Source organism: Ranitomeya variabilis, chromosome 7, assembly GCF_051348905.1.
Source record: "Ranitomeya variabilis isolate aRanVar5 chromosome 7, aRanVar5.hap1, whole genome shotgun sequence".
In the NCBI taxonomy this organism is placed as follows: domain Eukaryota; kingdom Metazoa; phylum Chordata; class Amphibia; order Anura; family Dendrobatidae; genus Ranitomeya; species Ranitomeya variabilis.
Window position 1 is genome coordinate 230,234,943 of NC_135238.1, and position 20,193 is coordinate 230,255,135.

At 46.8% G+C, this 20,193-nt stretch overlaps 1 protein-coding gene across 1 annotated transcript in view; it reads right to left on the bottom strand.

Moving 5' to 3' along the window:
* LOC143784615 (unconventional myosin-X-like) overlaps positions 1–20,193 on the bottom strand; it is a 98,855-nt gene that overhangs the window by 65,333 nt on the left and 13,329 nt on the right. Inside the window, exon 2 of the mRNA XM_077273078.1 lies at positions 10,014–10,112. Within this exon, the coding sequence (XP_077129193.1) occupies positions 10,014–10,112 (99 nt within the window). The remainder of the gene's footprint in view (positions 1–10,013; positions 10,113–20,193) is intronic.

The following is a 20,193-nucleotide window of genomic DNA, read 5'->3' on the forward strand; positions in this document are numbered from 1 at the left end:
TGGTCTCACAAGGGGTCCGAGAATCTCATTTCGGTACCTAATGGCAGTCAGACCACCTCTAGCGAGCACATGGGGGGCTGTGCGGCCCTCCAAAGAAATGCCACCCCACACCATTACTGACCCACTGCCAAACCGGTCATGCTGGAGGATGTTGCATGCAGGCAGATCGCTCTCCACAGCGTCTCCAGACTCTGTCACGTCTGTCACATGTGCTCAGTGTGAACCTGCTTTCATCTGTGAAGAGCACAGGGCGCCAGTGGCGAATTTGCCAATCCTGGTGTTCTCTAGCAAATGCCAAGTGTCCTGCACGGTGTTGGGCTGTGAGCACAACCCCATCTGTGGACGTCGGGCACTCAGACCATCCTCATGGAGTCGGTTTCTAACCGTTTGGGCAGACACATGCACATTTGTGGCCTGCTGGAGGTCATTTTGCAGGGCTCTGGCAGTGCTCCTCCTGTTCCTCCTTGCACAAAGGCTGAGGTAGCGGTCCTGCTGCTGGGTTGTTGCCCTCCTACAGCCCCCTCCACGTATCCTGGTGTACTGGCCTGTCTCCTGGTAGCGCCTCCAGCCTCTGGACACTACGCTGACAGACACAGCAAATCTTGCCACAGCTCGCATTGATGTGCCATCCTGGATGAGCTGCACTATCTCAGCCACTTGTGTGGGTTGTAGAGTCCGTCTCATGCTACCACGAGTGTGAAAGCACAACCAACATTCAAAAGTGACCAAAACATCAGCCAGAAAGCATTGGTACTGAGATGTGGTCTGTGGTTACACCTGCAGAACCACTCCTTTATTGAGGGTGTATTGATAATTGCCAATAATTTCCATCTGTTGTCTATTCCATTTGCACAGCAGCATGTGAAATTGATTGTCTATCAGTGTTGCTTCCTAAGTGGACAGTTTGATTTCACAGAAGTTTGATTTACTTGGAGTTACATTCTGTTTAAGAGTTTCCTTTATTTTTTTTTTAGCAGTGTATAAATTTCCTTTGTCATATTTGCTCCAATTAAAAGTCTAAATCCAGCGCATATAAATATAGATCTTGATTTTCTGCTCGATTTTCCCCCTTTAGTTCAGGATTTCACCATGACAAAGGATTTATCTATGGCTCATTGCATCCACCACATCCGGCCCTTTAATAACTATCCCAGGACCCAGCAAAGGGCATTCACACCCACGGGAAATACATGGGGGCGAAAGCACCAGAGACTGGAGGTCCCGGATTTTATTTTGGATTTGTGCTAATAATGACATCGTAGCACGAGGGGGTCCGATATGGGAATGTGAAGCATCTCGTGCAATAACAGCATCCACATCTGTGAACAGCTGGCGATCCGGATTGTGTCATCCATCCTCGGCTCGGAATCGATTACTAAATGCACTAAGTGGTGGAGGGACCTGAGGCTGGACAGCGGCAGATCACATCCAGGATCAATGGGATACACAGAGTTAAAAACCACATTAGCAAAGGACAGATTAGCATTCTTTTCTTGGTAGCGGGAGGGAGCAGGGTAGACAATGGCTGCTCCGCTTTCATCCGCCATGCACACTCAGCAGCACGACATACACTAATTACCGCCATGTGATGAGCGGAGAGTGGGCTGGCTTTATGGAAACATTTCAGCAAATTTCTAATATACTTTGCGTTTCAATTTCTCATCATTTTCACAATTGCTGCTTGCTGTCAATGAATAGAAGTATTCTTTACAAAACACATTTATACCCAGCTTACAAAGCAAAGGGTTGACCGTAGCTACAGCTGTATCCAGGACAGCCAAACGCCTGCAAGCTAAACAGCCAGGCTGATACATTTTCTCTGCAATTATATATTACTAGCTGTTTCCAGCCAGCTAACGCTCGGCACGCTCATTGCTATTTAATTAATGTTGCTGGTGATTAAACTAAACTAAATAATGACGACATTCAATAGCGCTTATGTAGCGCCCCCACTGTCGCAGGGCCGAGGGGTACCCGGTACCGGGCCTCTGAGTCTCTGTCCTGGGGTTGTCACGGTGGCTAGACCCGGTCCGTGACCCTGCTGAGGGGCGTACAATGATAGGTGTGCGTGATGGTGTGGTGGTGCGGTGCAGGTCGCAGTAAATAACGAGGACACCAGGTTGCAGTCTCTTTACCTCTTTACTGAAGGCTTCAGGATCCTCAATCCGGAATACGGTTAACCGGGCTGCGCAAGTCCGGCCGGTCCGATGGCACCTCCAGAGCTCCCTTTGCAGGTGGAAATCTGTGCCTACCTTCTAGCGCTTGTGTGTTGTAGTCCTTCCCTGCTAAGCACCACGGGATAGTCCTCACAACTGTTGTGTCTGTTTCTCGTGTTCCTCACAACTCGATTCTGATGTTCTTTCACGTCCCCCAGATCTTATGGTTAGGACGCACCCGTATGACGGGGAGGCTCGGAGCTCTTCCGGGACTCTAGCGTCGCCCCACTCCTGTTGTTACCCCCCTGTGTCTTCCTAGGTCAATTGGGTGAGACAGCCCGCCTATAACTGACTGTCCTGCCGTAGGTTTGAAGTTTAGCCTGGAGCTCTATACTTCCTCGGCGTTCCGACCACCGGTTATGCGCCTCAATAGGATGTTGCCTCGTCTTACAGCACGACTCCTACTGGTATTCTCCTTGTTGCGTTGATCTCGTTTCTCACTCAGCACAATAAACCTCGCTTGTTGTCCTTTCTTGGGGTACCGCCGCTATATCGTGCAGGCGCGGTCCCGTAACGTTCTCTCTGGTTGCTAGGCCTCTGTCAGGATCCCACCCCTGACAGGGACCCCTCTGAATCTTCCCCCTACAACACCCTCTGCCACAAGGTGTTGCCTGGTTCCAACCCAGTCAGCTTTCTCATCTAACTTCCTGCCTAACCCCCAGTTTTACCAGATTGTGAGGAGTGGCCTAATACATAGAACCCTTAGCTCCCCCTGGAGGCCAGACTGTGAAATGTATTGGTGTCTGTGATACCTGGTCAGAAGAACTCCTTCAGTGCCATCAGGCGTACCATAGCCCCCCTTAGCGGCGGAGCATCAGTACTGCAACGACCAGGACTCTAGGGCGCTGCACTCCCCCCCCGGTTAAATCCAGTACTCCTGGACTGGGAAGAAAACAACAATACATGTTAGCAAAAAGACATACAATTTTTGAAAATGCAAGTACAAGTAAACTTTTTTAACAGAGCTTCCCTTTATGGGAGGTGAGGACACTTGAACGTTACAAACATGGTTAAATACTTTAAATAACATACTATAAATAACTTTTCTTACCCAACCGGGTATTCTACTAAGTGCAAAATTTTTGAGCAATAATTTAACTTTGTCTTTAAGGACGTACTCGCTGAATCCACTAAAGACCTTCCTATAAAACATTATAAGGCTAATCAACTTTTCTGCATTCTCCTTCTTTACATCTGCAGGACCGCCTGTCCTATCTGCTCCAGGCCTACTGCCTCTCCTTTCTGTTACAGGACCGCCCCTGTTGTGAACTCCGTTTTCAGGCTCCCTCTTGTGGTCACAGATGGTATTGTGTGACTTTGGTTTTTTGGCTCCCCCTGGTGGTTTGGTTTATTATCCTGCGGGTCTGCTGGATTAGCTGCCTCGTTATTCACCAGGGAGGCTCCTATTTAGCTCTGCTTCACTTCCACTTGTTGCCGGCTGTCAATGTATTCAGTGCTATTCTGATTACTCCTGATTATCTCGTTTTCTGCCTCTTCAGGATAAGCTAAGTTCTGTTTGAATATTTTTTGCTCATCTGCCTGCAATATGATTTCTGTGTATGATGAGTCTAGTCCAGCTTGCTAACATGTGACTTCTTTTTGCTGGTAAGCTCTGGGGTACGGAGTTGCTTCCCCCGCACCGTTAGTTGGTGCGGGGGCTCGAGCAATCTCTGCGTGGATATTTTGATTAGGGTTTTTTATTGACCGCACAGTTTCCTTCCTATTTTCTGCTATCTAGTATTAGCGGGCCTCATTTGCTAAATCTGATTTCATCTCTGCGTTTGTGCTTTCCCCTTAACTCACCCTTAATATTTGTGGGGGGCTATTCTATATCTTTGGGGTCATTCCACTGAGGCAAGTGAGGACTTACTTTCCCTCCAGGAATAGTCAGTTTCTCAGGCCGTGACAAGACGTCTAGGATTTTTAGGTAACGTTCCACGGCTGCCTATAGTTGTTTGCGGATAGGATCAGGTTGCGGTCAATCTAGTTACCACTTCCCCAGAGCTAGTAGTCTGTTCAGTTACTTAGCTAGTCCGACCTGTGATCCTTGCCACTAGGATCATAACACGCCCCTTTCTGCCCGGGCCTACTGCCTTTCTACTACTATACACAGTATAGAACATATCATCCATCTTTCAGTTCAGGATTACCGAGCCATCTCTGTATGGCTCCTAGGAGGACTCACTGACTAACCCCGTACGGGTTCACTTTCTGTCCTCATTCTTCTATCAACATCATTAAACATTTCTCACAATTTAACTAGCTTTCTACATATAACCTTTACATATCAGCATTATCAGTACTTTCTTTCAAAACATTATCATTCTTTAAGTGCTTTTGGTGAACATCCCCTTTAAGAAGGGACTAAGTCTCTATGAGGTAGTGCAACTTCTCAAGCTGCAAGTCCGCATGCAGCAAGGACTCCTGTACCGTTTCCAGGAACAGTTTCTTCGCAAAGAGTCCTTTCTTTGTGTAAAACCAGTAGAGGGCACCTTTAAGAAGGTGCAAACTATGTACAAAAAGTTTGTAATCATGCATTGTTCATGATTCAGCAGTTCTTGATTACTTTTTGTTTTCTACCTGTTTGCACAAGTTAACAGCAATAGGGATCCCGGGTAAACAAAGGGATCCCTTTAAGAGTTAACCCTGATCGGGTTGTAGCAAACGGGAAACAAACAATCAACTATTTACATTTGCAGAGTGTTAGGATATTTACTTGAACCACTCAGGAGGCAGCACCGGCGGAGGCAACCCCTGTGGATATTGCCCGCCGCATGGTACTGCGTAAGGAGGAGTGTTGTCCCATCTGGGGGTCTGCGTACCCACTGTCTTCAGTTCAGGAGCAGCAGGGGCACCGCCCACCTGAAGAGGCGCCTCCCTGGCCACGAGGGTGGTTGAGGTGACTATGCTGCAGGTCGTGGTCTTGACCATAGTGCACGTTGGAGTGACCACGGTGGTCTTGGTGATGACCGTGGGCTGATCATAAGGGAGCACCGTGGCTATAGGGGACAGCTTCTCCGACATCTTAGTCGAGGGTGTCACGGGGCTGCGCTTTTTGTGGACATTCAGGGCGAACCACCCCTTTCCCCCAAAATGCCGGGTGTAAGTGACTTCGTCCCCCGGATAGAGATCCCGGTCTGGGTGGCCCTCTCTGAGATGCGACTCCACATCCCGCCGGTTGACGAAGACTTCGGCGTATAGGCCCGGCTCTTTAATAAAGCCCCAACCTCCGCGGAGCTTGAAGGCGACAATAGTGCCCTGCCTGCGCGGGGCCTGGTGAGCGGTGGGGTCCTTGCGGGCCCGGCCCTTGACCACCAGGTCTTTTTGATGGTGGGCCTCCAGCCCGGCCTGGTACGCCTGTTCCTTCTCCTTCCACTGCTGTGCCAGCTGGGTCTGGTATTCCTCCCAGCTCAGGGCCTGCACCATCTCCCCTTCCCGTGTCTTCACCCCGGGGAACCCCATGAGGTTGGATCCTGGGTTCACCCAGCGGCATACCGTACGCTCCGCATGGGCCTCCCACAGCATGGTAGTTGGCGGAATCGGGGCTTTCAGGAGGTGTTCCATACCCGTTGCCTCCTCCCATGGTAACAGGCGCTGAAGTCTATGGGTCCCAGGGAGAGGGGGTGCCGCAACGGGGCCTATTAACAAGCCCTCTGCCGGCGGGACGGGGTCGGCGAACTCACCAGCCAATGCAGGTTCCTCCTCTGCGGCGGGTTCCGCTGGCTGTGCCGGCGAGGGCCTCTGCAACAACTCCGGTGCTGGTACAGGATCCGATGCCAGAGGACTTCCTTCCGGCGCTACCTGGTGCGGAGCCTGGGCCTTCACGTTCAGCTGAAGGAGCTGGTGGATCAAGTCTCCCATCTCAGCCTGCAAGAGATCAGCGCTATCCGTGGAGAATTGGCTGCGGTATTCGTCCGGGTAGTTGGGGGAGACTTCTGCTTCAACCCCACATTCGGGTCCCGAGCTGCTGGCCATGGCTCTCTCCTTCGTGGGCGGTTTCGTTTTCTCTGTCTCCGCCCACCATTGAGAATCAGGAGGCGGATCTCGGCTGCTGACGGACACGTCCTCACGGTGCAGAAATATTTAGACTGGGCGGCCATTGTCTTTCGCGCTCTCCAGCTTGTCCACGCCCAGTCCACGCCCCTCTTCTCCTGCGCTCTCCTCAGCGCTGTAATGGCGGCAGTTTTTGGCGGTAAATGGCAATGCACAGTCTTTGCAATAAGTCACAGTCCAAGTATAATAAATCACAGTCCCAAGGCACACATGACCTGATTCTTCAGGCTTAAGTAGATCCTGTTCGTGACGCCAAGTTGTAGCGCCCCCACTGTCGCAGGGCCGAGGGGTACCCGGTACAGGGCCTCTGAGTCTCTGTCCTGGGGTTGTCACGGTGGCTAGACCTGGTCCGTGACCCTGCTGAGGGGCGTACAATGATAGGTGTGCGTGATGGTGTGGTGGTGCGGTGCAGGTCGCAGTAAATAACGAGGACACCAGGTTGCAGTCTCTTTACCTTCTTTACTGAAGGCTTCAGGATCCTCAATCCGGAATACGGTTAACTGGGCTGCGCAAGCCTGGCCGGTCCGATGGCACCTCCAGAGCTCCCTTTGCAGGTGGAAATCTGTGCCTACCTTCTAGCGCTTGTGTGTTGTAGTCCTTCCCTGCTGAGCACCACGGGATAGTCCTCACAACTGTTGTGTCTGTTTCTCGTGTTCCCTCACAACTCGATTCTGATGTTCTTTCACGTCCCCCAGATCTTATGGTTAGGACGCACCAGTATGACGGGGAGGCTCGGAGCTCTTCCGGGACTCTAGCGTCGCCCCACTCCTGTTGTTACCCCCCTGTGTCTTCCTAGGTCAATTGGGTGAGACAGCCCGCCTATAACTGACTGTCCTGCCGTAGGTTTGAAGTTTGGCTTGGAGCTCTATACTTCCTCGGCGTTCCGGCCACCGGTATTGCGCCTCAATAGGATGTTGCCTCGTCTTACAGCACGACTCCTACTGGTATTCTCCTTGTTGCGTTGATCTCGTTTCTCACTCTTCACAATAAACCTCGCTTCTTGTCCTTTCTTAGGGTACCGCCGCTATATCGTGCAGGCGCGGTCCTGTAACGTTCTCTCTGGTTGCTAGGCCTCTGTCAGGATCCCACCCCTGACAGGGACCCCTCTGAATCTTCCCCCTACAACACCCTCTGCCACAAGGTGTTGCCTGGTTCCAACCCAGTCAGCTTTCTCATCTAACTTCCTGCCTAACCCCCAGTTTTACCAGATTGTGAGGAGTGGCCTAATACATAGCTCCCCCTGGAGGCTAGACTGTGAAATGTATTGGTGACTGTGATACCTGGTCAGAAGAACTCCTTCAGTGACATCAGGCGTACCATAGCCCCCCTTAGCGGCGGAGCATCAGTACTGCAACGACAAGGACTCTGGGGCGCTGCACTTACGCAGTTGGTAAATTAACTTAAAATGAAGTTAATAATAATAATCATTAAAAATCCGAATACTACTAATAACCGATCCTACGATTTAGTCGATATTGTTGTTGTCCATCAGCCATACCTCCCAACTTTCGAGGAAGGGAAAGAGGGACAAAGTCAGCGGCGCGCGCAGCTGCAAATTTTAGGCCACACCTCTGACCACACCCATTTCACAACTAGTCACGCCCCAACCACACCCATTTAGCCCTTCTGATCACAATGTTTCGTAAACAATAATTATAAACAAAAAAAAAAACATGGCCACACATGACGCTCCATACTGTATAATGGCCACACATGATGCTCCATACTGTATAATGGCTCCACATGATGCTCCATACTGTATATTGGCCACAGTGCTCCATACTGTATAATGGTCACACAATGCTCCATACTGTATAATGGCCACATTATGCTCCATACTGTATAATGGCCCCACATGATGCTGCGTACAGTATACTTGCCCCATGTGATGGTCCATACAGTATAATGGCCACACATGACGCTCCATACTGTATAATGTCCCCACACGATGCTGGGTATAGTATAATGGCCACACATAATGCTGGGTACAGTATAATGGCCCCTCACGATGCTCCATACAGTATAATGGCCCCACACAATACTGGGTGCAATATAATGGCCACACTTGGTTACCCCAACCCCATCATTGCCGTCTCCATCACTACACACACCTTTCACCGTGCTCCCTCGCAGCAGCCGTCAGCTTCCACTCCCACGGCGCTGAATGGTGTCATCCAGCTGCGCCGCTGACTGCTCATGTCGCTGCAGCTCTGATACGCCACTGATAAGACCTCCGTGTCTCCTGTGCCAGTCAGTGTCAGAGCGAGGAGCAATATCTGCTCCGATCCGACAGCCAGCGTCTGCTCCGTACACCTCGTACACATGCGACTCCGCTCCATACACCTTGCACATGCGGCTCTGCTCTGTACACCTCATACACACACGGCTCCTCCCCATACACCTCATACACACACGGCTCCACTCCGTACACTTCATAAATACACGGCTCCGCTCCATACACATTGCACACACTGCTCCGCTCCATACACATTGCACACACTGCTCCACTCCGTGTACCTTGTACACACATGGCTCTGCTCCGCACACCTCGTACACACGTGGCTATGCTCTGTACACCTCATACACATGCTGCTCCGCTCCGTACACCTCTTACACACACGACTCCGCTCCATACACCTTTCACACGCTGCTCTGATCCATACACCTCGTACACACACGGCTATGCTACATCCACACTGTAAACACCTCCTGACCATACGCTTACCTTCCTCCAGCACCATGACAACCAGCAGAGTCCTGTACACGGAGGTCCTCCCGATCATGTGACCCCCTGACTCCTCCCATCCTGTGACTTCATCACAGGTCCTGTGTGCACAGAGCAGCCAATATGCTGCTCTGTGGGTGCAGGGGCTCAGGGAGCTGACCGGGTGATATACACACCTCCCAACCAGTGCGGGACAACTAATGTCCCGCCCGGGATCGCGGGGCTGACTGTCAAAATTGGGACGGTCCCGCTGGATCCGGGATGGTTGGGAGGTATGCATCAGCTACTGCATCGTTGTCCGGATTTTCCTGCGGCCTGTGAGATAGACCTGGCGACTCTTCTTGGCTCATTTTGTTTGGGAGAATGCGGATGCAATTAAATGTACGTTTACCTTGGCTGAAGTGGTTGAATTACATAGAAAGGAAGCGCTGCGTATGGTAATGTGTGTGGACGGAGCCTCGTGTGGTAATGTGGTGGGGTGGCGGGATTATTGTGGTAATGTGGTGGGGGGCGAAATTATCTGTGGCAATGTGGTGGGGGGCGGGATTATGTGGTGATGTGGTGGGGGGCGGGATTATGTGGTAATGTGGGGGCAGGATTATGTGTGGTAATGTGGTGGGGGCGGGATTATGTGTGGTAATGTGGTGGGGGCGGGATTGTGTGTGGTAATGTGGTGGGGGGTGGGATTGTGTGTGGTAATGGGGTTGGGGGCGGGATTATGTATGGTGATGTGGTGGGGGGTGGAGCTACTGTGCAGGGGGCGGTATTAGCGAGTAATCACGATGCCTCATTATATATATCAAAAGATGAAAAATCAGGCTGCTGATTTCTGAAAGTGGTTGTCCACCTTTGGGGCAATTATATTAATTCATTTGGGGCTAAAGATCATTTTTGCAATTGGGTTTCATTATAAATGTTGCAAACACTTGCCTTTTATGGTCCCTCAGAGAAGGGATTGACAACACCGGATGTGTCTTTTCTGCAACTTCCCCCCATTTACTGTATTTGCAAAATCTTACCTGATCATAGTCGCTTGTAAACAGAACATCTCCATCACTGCAAGAGGTGACCGTGGCTGGAACCAAACTACCATTTATGACGAGCCACACACGACTTCCCTGCAAAATCAGAGAAAAAATGTGTTTTACTCACATAGATTACTTATTTCAGTCCTATAATAGAACAGAAGAAAATAAAAACCACTAACTGCCCCCATGTACAAGACTAACTACTATAATACTGCTCCTATGTACAAGAATATAACTACTATAATACTGCTCCTATGTACAAGAATATAACTACTATAATACTGCTCCTATGTACAAGAATATAACTACTATAATACTGCCCCTATGTACAAGAATATAACTACTATAATACTGCCCCCTATGTACAAGAATATAACTACTATAATACTCCCCCTATGTACAAGAATATAACTACTATAATGCTGCTCCTATGTACAAGAATATAACTACTATAATACTGCTCCTATGTACAAGAATATAACTACTATAATACTGCCCCTATGTACAAGAATATATCTACTATAATACTGCTCCTATATACAAGAATATAACTACTATAATACTGCCCCTATGTACAAGAATATAACTACTATAATACTGCTCCTATGTACAAGAATATAACTACTATAATACTGCTCCTATGTACAAGAATATAACTACTATAATACTGCCCCTATGTACAAGAATATAACTACTATAATACTGCTCCTATGTACAAGAATATAACTACTATAATACTGCTCCTATGTACAAGAATATAACTACTATAATACTGCTCCTATGTACAAGAATATAACTACTATAATACTGCCCCTATGTACAAGAATATAACTACTATAATACTGCTCCCTATGTACAAGAATATAACTACTATAATACTGCTCCCTATGTACAAGAATATAACTACTATAATACTGCTCCCTATGTAAAAGAATATACAGTGGGTACGGAAAGTATTCAGATCCCTTTGCATTTTTCACTGTTTAAATGCTGTGATTTGGTAAATTCAATTTCTCATTAATGTACACTCTGCACCCCATGTTGACTGAAAAAAAAACAAATGTAGACATTTTTGCATATTTATTAAAAAAGAAAAACTGAAATATCACATGGTCATTAGTATTCAGACCCTTTGCTCAGACCCTCATATGTAAGTCACCTGCTGTCCATTTCCTTGTGATCCTCCTTGAGATGTTTCTACTCCTTCATTGGAGTCCAGCTGTGTGTAATTACACTGATAGGACTTGATTTGGGAAGGCGCTCACCTGTCTATATAAGAGCTCACAGCTCACAGTGCATGTCAGACCAAGTGAGAATCATGAGGTCAAAGGAACTGGCCAAGGAGCTCAGAGACAGAATTGTGGCAAGGCACAGATCTGGCCAAGGTTACAACAGAATTTCTGCAGTACCCAAGGTTCCTAGAGCACAGTGGCCTCCATAATCCTTAAATGGAGGAAGTTTGAGACCACCAGAAGTCTTCCTAGACCTGGCCGTCCAGCCAAACTGAGCAATCGTGGGAGAATAGCCTTGATGATATAGGTAAAGACGAACCCCAAGATCACTGTGGCTGAGCTCCAGAGATGCAGTAGGGAGATGGGAGAAAGTTCCACAAAGTCATCTATCACTGCAGCCCTCCACCAGTCAGGCCTTTATGGCAGAGTGGCCCGACGGAAGCCTCCCCTCAGTGCAAGACATATGAAAGCCCACATAGAGAGTTTGCTAAAAGACACATGAAGGACTCCCAGACTATGAGAAATAAGATTCTCTGGTCTGATGAGATGAAGATAGACCTTTTTTGAGATAATTCTAAGGGGTATGTGTGTAAAAAAACAGGCACTGCTCATCACCTGCCCAAAACAATCCCAACAGTGAAACGTGGTGGCAGCATCATGCTATGGGGTTTTTTTTTCAGCTGCAGGGACAGGATGACTAGTTGTCATTGAAGGAAACATGAAAGAGGCCAAGTACAAAGATATCCTGGATGAAAACCTCTTCCAGAGTGCTCTGGACCTCAGACTTGGCCGAAGGTTCAACTTCCAACAAGACAATGACCCTAAGCACACAGCTAAAATAACAAAGGAGCGGATTCAGAACAACTCTGTGACCATTCCTGACCGGCCCAGCCAGAGCCCTGACCTAAACCCAACTGAGCATCTCTGGAGAGACCTGAAAATGGCGTCCACCAACGTTCACCATCCAACCTGATGGACCTGGAGAGGATCTGCAAGGACGAATGGCCGAGGATCCCCAAATCCAGGGGGGGGAAAACTTGTTGCATCATTCCCAAGAAGACTCATGGCTGTACTAGCTCAAAGAGGTGCTTCTACTCAACACTGAGCAAAGGGTCTGAAGACTTATGACCATGTGAGATTCAGTTTTTCTTTTTTAATAAATACTCAAAAATTTCTACGTTTTTTTTTTTCCAGTCAAGATGGGGTGCAGAGTGGACATTAATGAGAAAAAAATGAACTTTTTTGAATTTACCAAATGGCTGCAATGAAACGGTGAAAAATTTAAAGGGGTCTGAATACTTTCCGTACCCGGTGTAACTATTATAATACTGCCCCCTATGCACAAGAATATAACTACTACAGTATAATACTGCCCTTTATAGAATTCGCAGTCACTTTTTCATTTTTGTGCTTTGAAGGGGAATACAGCATGTGTATTGGTTAAAAAGACCATCACCTCTAAGATCAGGACTCAGGAGGGGACATATAGGGGGCCGGGAATTTGAGGTTGCCCTGCTGTAAAATAATTCTTTAAAAACCGCATGAACAGGATACAGCAGGTGACTACATTGTACACTGGTCTTTCCAATTACATAAACTCTTGTGTCACCTCTACGACACAGACAACGGAGGAAATAGAAGCTGATCTGCGAGAAGACTTTCTGCCCGAATAGATGTGTCACCGCACAGTGTCATTTCTGGGATAATCCGCTCAGGACAATGGGCTCCAGGACCGGAGGAGAAGGACTGTCACTTCTGGGGACTGAGTGACGAGATGAATGACAGGTCATCACTAACCAACAGAACTGCAGAATAACTAAAGGATGCAGCAAACTGCAGAATCTGCATGTAAATAATTTACAGGAGCATATGTGAGTGACCGCTTATTTAACTCTTTGCATCGGCGGCTGACAGGGGATAGGGGCTACACAGTGCAGATTAAAATTAGGCCCTTTTGAGGGAAATGGCTGCATAAATGTCACTAGAACCCATGCACCAGCTGGTTTATGTTTATGCTTTACATATTTGTTGTGGGATTTTCCAAAAGGAAACATTGCACCGTAACAAAATAGAAGATACATTTTTTTTAATCCAATCACATTCAGACATTGTCAAAACTCTTCTGCACGGAAATAGACCTGCGGTGCAGATCCCCTCAGGATGCTACAGAACTAAATTGTGCAGATAATGTAGCGGTTTCCGTTGCAGATACACCATAAGCTTCACCTTTTACATTGCAAAGGATAACAATTGGTGACTATGTGCAGCATGAATAGACAAGGGTACAGATGTCAAATCCACAGCATTGATCAATTTCGTCGCTTGCTATCCCCAGAGTGTCTGTACAAAATTAGATTTATTGACAATAAGGACAGAAAATCAGCTAAGTTTTCACTGGTGGAACGCATCTTAAAATCTGCAGGATGTCAACTCTTTGTGCAAAATTACTTGTGGGTTTCAGGTTTTGCAAATGCAAATGTAAAAATAGCAAAGGAAATCCTTATTGAACACATGCAGATTTTGGTGCAGTTACTCTGCAGAAAAATCCACAGCAAATCTTTTGCAAATAAAATATTCTCAGAGTAAATGCACTCAGATCCTCACGGTGTGCCGAAGATCTGCAGTGTAATGGAGTACCAGCCAAGTCGGTGAATTTCAAAATGTCACAGAAATTTTCCAAGCTTAAATTTACCAGTGGTGCGGATGGTGATAAGTGCAGGATTTTGATTTTTGTTTGCGCAGATTGTTATTACAGATTTTACAGGGCGACATATGATGCTTACCAGTAGAGAAATATTTTGATGAGGGAAAATCTGCATCAGATTTGCTACATGTGCAAGTTCCTTTAATATTTAAAAAAAACAACCAATAAATAAAACATGAAATATTGACCAATTTATTCTAAATATTTGAATAGAAGGTAAAATATTAATAAATCCATCTCCTTAGTTCCTGTTTCTTGACCTGCTTGGTAGAGGGATAGATAAAGTCTGTGTACTGACTGCAAAAAAAATAAATATGTAAATATTAATACCCCAGCATGAAGACAAAGAAGACAATTCTACTATCTGGCGGATCTGTGTTCAGCATTTATAACCCATCCCCCTTCCCATTAGCTCAGTGCATCCCCTCTTAGTTGTATTGTGAATAGGGGGGGGATATAATGAGTGGTATCTGCACCCCCCCTGTGATGTTACATTCCTGTGCACCCACCGCCCCTTACATCTGACAGCTGCTGCACTTATTATACTTCTTATTAATAGTGTTGAATCCGCAGGAAGAACCTGAGCTCCAAGGAGCAAGGGTCTAATCAAGCAGAAATTGTTCTGCCGGCTGCTGTGGGACCCCCAGTAAATAGCCCAGGCTTATCCACAGCAGGGGAGGCTGGTGCTACTGGCAGAGATGCTGCAGGCAGGTACACAGACAGCACCAGCGGGAATTAGTGGGGGAATGGGAATACTTCTAACCCCCCCTTTACAAACTCTGTATAACCTCGCTGTGCTGGGTTTACAGCTACATATGATTTGATTCTATCTGACGACAACCACAGCAGCGTACAGTACAGACCAAAAGTTTGGACACACCTTCTCATTTAAAGATTTTTCTGTATGTTCATGACTATGAAAATTGTACATTCACACTGAAGGCTTCAAAACTATGAACTAACACATGTGGAATTATATACTTAACAAAAAAGTGTGAAACAACTGAAATTATGTCTTATATTCTAGGTTCTTCACAGTAGCCACCTTTTGCTTTGATGACTGCTTTGCACACTCTTGGCATTCTCTTGATGAGCTTCAAGAGGTAGTCACCGGGAATGGTTTTCACTTCACAGGTGTGCCCTGTCAGGTTTAATAAGTGGGATTTCTTGCCTTATAAATGGGGTTGGGACCATCAGTTGTGTTGAGCAGAAGTCTGGTGGATACACAGCTGATAGTCCTACTGAATAGACTGTTAGAATTTGTATTATGGCAAGAAAAAAGCAGCTAAGTAAAGAAAAACGAGTGGCCATCATTACTTTAAGAAATGAAGGTCAGTCAGTCCGTAAAATTGGGAAAACTTTGAAAGTGTCCCCAAGTGCAGTGGCAAAAACAATCAAGCGCTACAAAGAAACTGGCTCACATGAGGACCGCCCCAGGAAAGGAAGACCAAGAGTCACCTCTGCTTCTGAGGATAAGTTTACCCGAGTCACCAGCCTCAGAAATCGCAGGTTAACAGCAGCTCAGATTAGAGACCAGGTCAATGCCACACAGAGTTCTAGCAGCAGACACATCTCTACAACAACTGTTAAGAGGAGACTTTGTGCAGCGGGCCTTCATGGTAAAATAGCTGCTAGGAAACCACTGCTAAGGACAGGCAACAAGCAGAAGAGACTTGTTTGGGCTAAAGAACACAAGGAAAGGACATTAGACCAGTGGAAATCTGTGCTTTGGTCTGATGAGTCCAAATTTGAGATCTTTGGTTCCAACCACCGTGTCTTTACGCAATGCAGAAAAGGTGAACGGATGGACTCTACATGCCTGGTTCCCACAGTGAAGCATGGAGGAGGAGGTGTGATGGTGTGGGGGGGCTTTGCTGGTGACACTGTTGGGGATTTATTCAAAACTAGATTGTGGCCCGATTCTAATGCATCGGGTATTCTAGAATATGCATGTCCCCGTAGTATATGGACAATGATGATTCCGACTGTGCCCGTCGCTGATTGGTCGAGGCAACCTTTTTGACATAGTCGCCATGGCAACCATTATGACAACTACGTCAATACTGTGCCCGTCGCTGATTGGTCGAGGCCGCCTGGGCCTCGACCAATCAGCGAATGAATAAACGGGACAGACAGAAAAACCCTTAGACAAATATATATATATATATATATATATATATATATATATATATATATATATATATATATATATATATATATATATATATATATATATATATATATATATATATATATATATATATATATTGAAGGCATACTGAACCAGCATGGCTACCACAGCATCTTGCAGCGGCATGCTATTCCATCCGGTTTGCGTTTAGTTGGACCATCATTTATTTTTCAACAGGACAATGACCCCAAACTCACCTCCAGGCTGTGTAAGGGCTATTTGACCAAGAAGGAGAGTGATGGGTGCTACGCCAGATGACCTGGCCCCACAGTCACCAGACCTGAACCCAATCGAGATGGTTTGGGGTGAGCTGGACCGCAGAGTGAAGGCAAAAGGGCCAACAAGTGCTAAGCATCTCTGGGAACTCCTTCAAGATTGTTGGAAGACTATTCCCGGTGACTACCTCTTGAAGCTCATCAAGAGAATGCCAAGAGTGTGCAAAGCAGTCATCAAAGCAAAAGGTGGCTACTTTGAAGAACCTAGAATATCAATATCTATATATCTGTATCTCTATCTCTATTTGTCTAAGGGTCACTTCCATCTTTCTGTCTGTCTGTCACGGATATTCATTGGTCGCGGCCTCTGTCTGTCATGGAAATCCAAGTCGCTGATTGGTTGTGGCCGTTTTGCTGCGACCAATCAGCGACACGCACAGTCCAGAAGAAAATGGCCACTCCTTACTCCCTGCAGTCAGTGCCCGGCGCCCTCCGGTCACCGCTCACACAGGGTTAATGCCGGCGGTAACGGACCGAGTTATGCCGCGGGTAATGCACTCAGTAACCGCTGCTATCAACCCTGTGTGTCCCCAATTTTTACTATTGATGCTGCCTATGCGGCATCAATAGTAAAAAAATGTAATGTTAAAAATAATTTAAAAAAAAAACAACAAAAAACCTGCTATACTCACCCTCCGTTGTCCGCCATCTTCTGTTCCCGGAGATGCATTGCGAAAATACCCAGAAGACTTAGCGGTCTCGCGAGACCGCTAAGTCATCTGGGTAATTTCGCAATGCATCCTGGGAACGGAAGATGGCGGCCGGCGCGAGCGGCTCGGCGGAGCTTCGGTGGATCCCAGGGGTGAGTATATAACTATTTTTTATTTTAATTATTTTCTTTAACAGGGATATGGTGCCCACACTGCTGTATACTACGTGGGCTGTTAGATACCGCGTGGCTGCTATATACTACATAGGCAGTGTTATATACTATGTGGGCTGTGTACTGCGTGGGCTGTGCTATATATTACGTGGCTGCTATATACTGCCTGGGCAATGTTACATACTACGTGGCTGCTATATACTACGTACATGGGCTGGGGAATATACTAAGTGGCTGGGCAATATACTAGAAAACCTGGTGCGATAGAATCGGGCCATCATCTAGTAAGACATAATTTCAGTTGTTTCACACTTTTTTGTTAAGTATATAATTCCACATGTTAATTCATAGTTTTGATGCCTTCAGTGTGAATGTACAATTTTCATAGTCATGAAAATACAGAAAAATCTTTAAATAAGAAGGTGTGTCCAAACTTTTGGTCTGTACTGTATGTAATAACCACTCTTTAGCACAAGAGGAACTATTTGTTTTATTTCCTCACCTCCCAAAAAGACACTTTATATTTCTATTAGACAGAAGGATTTCCCACCGTTTTGTGCTTGCAGCTCCTATACAGAACTGCAAGTGTCCAAGGTTACCGACTACAACTAAACCCTTTATTGTAGTGTCATGCTGCAATGCTGTATTACTACACTCCTTCTGCTATTTAAAAAAAAAAAAACAAGATAAGAATTAAAAAAAGGGGTATAGGAGAAAAACACAATTCTATGGTGAGGCTACTTTCACATTAACGTCGTGCGTTGCAGCGCACCAACGCATACTGTGCAAGCGCCGCACAACGGGGGCAGCGGATGCGGTTTTTCAACGCATCCGCTGCCCCATTGTGAGGTGCGAGGAGGAGGGGGTGGAGTTCCGGCCGCGCATGCGCGGCCGGAAATGCTGCAGACGACGCACCAAAAAAGTTACATGCAACGTTTTTTGGTGGCGACGGTCTGACGCAACCATCGCACGACAGTTGCGACGTGTGGCAATGCGTCGCACTACGTCACTAATAAAAGTCTATGGAGAAAAAAATGCATCCTGCAAGCAATTTTGCAGGATGCGTTTTTTCTGCAAAACGACGCATTGTGACGTGCAGTGCACGACGCTAATGTGAAAGTAGCCCAAGACTGCAGAGGCTCTGCTTGTAGTCTGTAACCATGGACACACATAGGTCTGCACAGACTGTACATGCAGAATGGTACATCGGATCTCGATTTTTTTTATTTATTTATTTTTTAAAGTTACTTTATTGGGGGCAAGCGCCTATATAGCCATACCACAATACTTACATATCTAACTGTGCGGACAGGCTGCAGGCAAAACGACCGCCAAGTATTTACTGGAATGGATAAAATTGCATCAAATTTGCAGCTGTAACAAGTATTAGGTCTGTATGGCTCCGCCTCAGGTAATTAAAAAAAAAATAAAAATCATCCTTCACTGACTGCAAGCAAAGACTTTAAACATGGCAAGGAATTGGAACCTAAAGCACAATAGAAGTTGCAGAACTTTAGTTCTTTTTAATGTAAAAGTAAATAAATCCTTCAAATAAAAGAAAAATAGAACGTTGAACAAAGCCCACTGGGCGAGCGTGGATCCCACCTTTAATTAGCAGACGGATGACAGGATCCATGCGACCCCCTCAGCTTTCAGACTTTATTGAACATAGCGGTGTTAGTGAAGATAGAACAATACCGTCTGCAGCTGCTCTCGGGGGACGAGGTTAATTCAATTGTCTGCTTCATGCAATCAGTAAGAGCCGCAGTCAGCGCCTGTACACAATATCCTGCGAGATCAGAGAAGTGGGCCGTCTACAGCCCCCCAATATGATGACTATACTGTAATCAGGGGACAAAATCTCGACATCTTAAAAAAAAGCACAAAAAAACCAAAACAAACACACACATTGTCCATAATTCCATCATATTGTCATATCAAGCGCCTTTCACTGGCGGAAACTGGCAGAAGACCTCTGTGCAAGAAGAATATATGGGGCCCCCTTGTAGTCCAGTAGCTCCTCATAATGCACAAATCCAACAGCTTTAGAGGAGGATGTGGCCCTCTGACCTCTTGGGCTTCTGTACGGCCACCAATGATCAGTCCACCCCTGTAAAGCGCCCATAACAGACAGCAACCGGTGAACCCCAGCATATCCTGTGATTGACGCCCCCGAGGGTCCACCCTGCCTAGGCATAAACCCGCGCCATTGGCCATATATGTATGGTGGATGTGTGGATTGCATAAATGGTGGAGCACCTGTTAGGACCGTGGGGTACTCTGTACCGGGCCGGTTCTTAAAGGGGTGTGTCACAGTAGCAGTGACCCAGTCCGTGGCCCTGGGCGTCCAATAAAAGGGGGGAAAAGATGTAGTAGGAAATAAAGTCTAATGTAGTAGTGTTCGTGATGCCGCCTGTGGTACTCGGCCAGGGATGGCCGACACTGCTTAAAAGGGGTCCTCTGGGGATGATGGTATTGCAGCAGAGGTGGTATAGAGCTTGGTCCCCAGGGCTCCTGGTGTAGTTGGTAAGGATGATAGATGGTGAAGTGCAGGAAAGAATTGGAGGACACAAGGTTGCAGTCTCTTTACCTTTTACTGAAGCAGTTCAGGTTACAGGCTGTCTTTGGAATCCGGGAAGCCTGGAAGCGATTCAGAATCCCCCTAGCCAGGTGGGGTTGGAAGCCTTCCTTACTGCGCTGTGTTTTAAGTTCCTTGCTGTCTGAGATTTCACACAAGGTCCTCTCTCTCTGTCCCTTTTAGGTGGACACTACCTGCATAGCAGGCAACTTTTTACAGGTATCCCTTCTTGTGGTGACTCCGAACTCTATCTGCTGCTGTGCCTTTGGGTGTAATGGTGGCCAGAAGACTTAGAATCCCCTGTCCGCCAGTTTCTGCTGTGGGGCATAAAGTTACCCCCACAACCTCGGAATTCCGGCCTCTGGTTT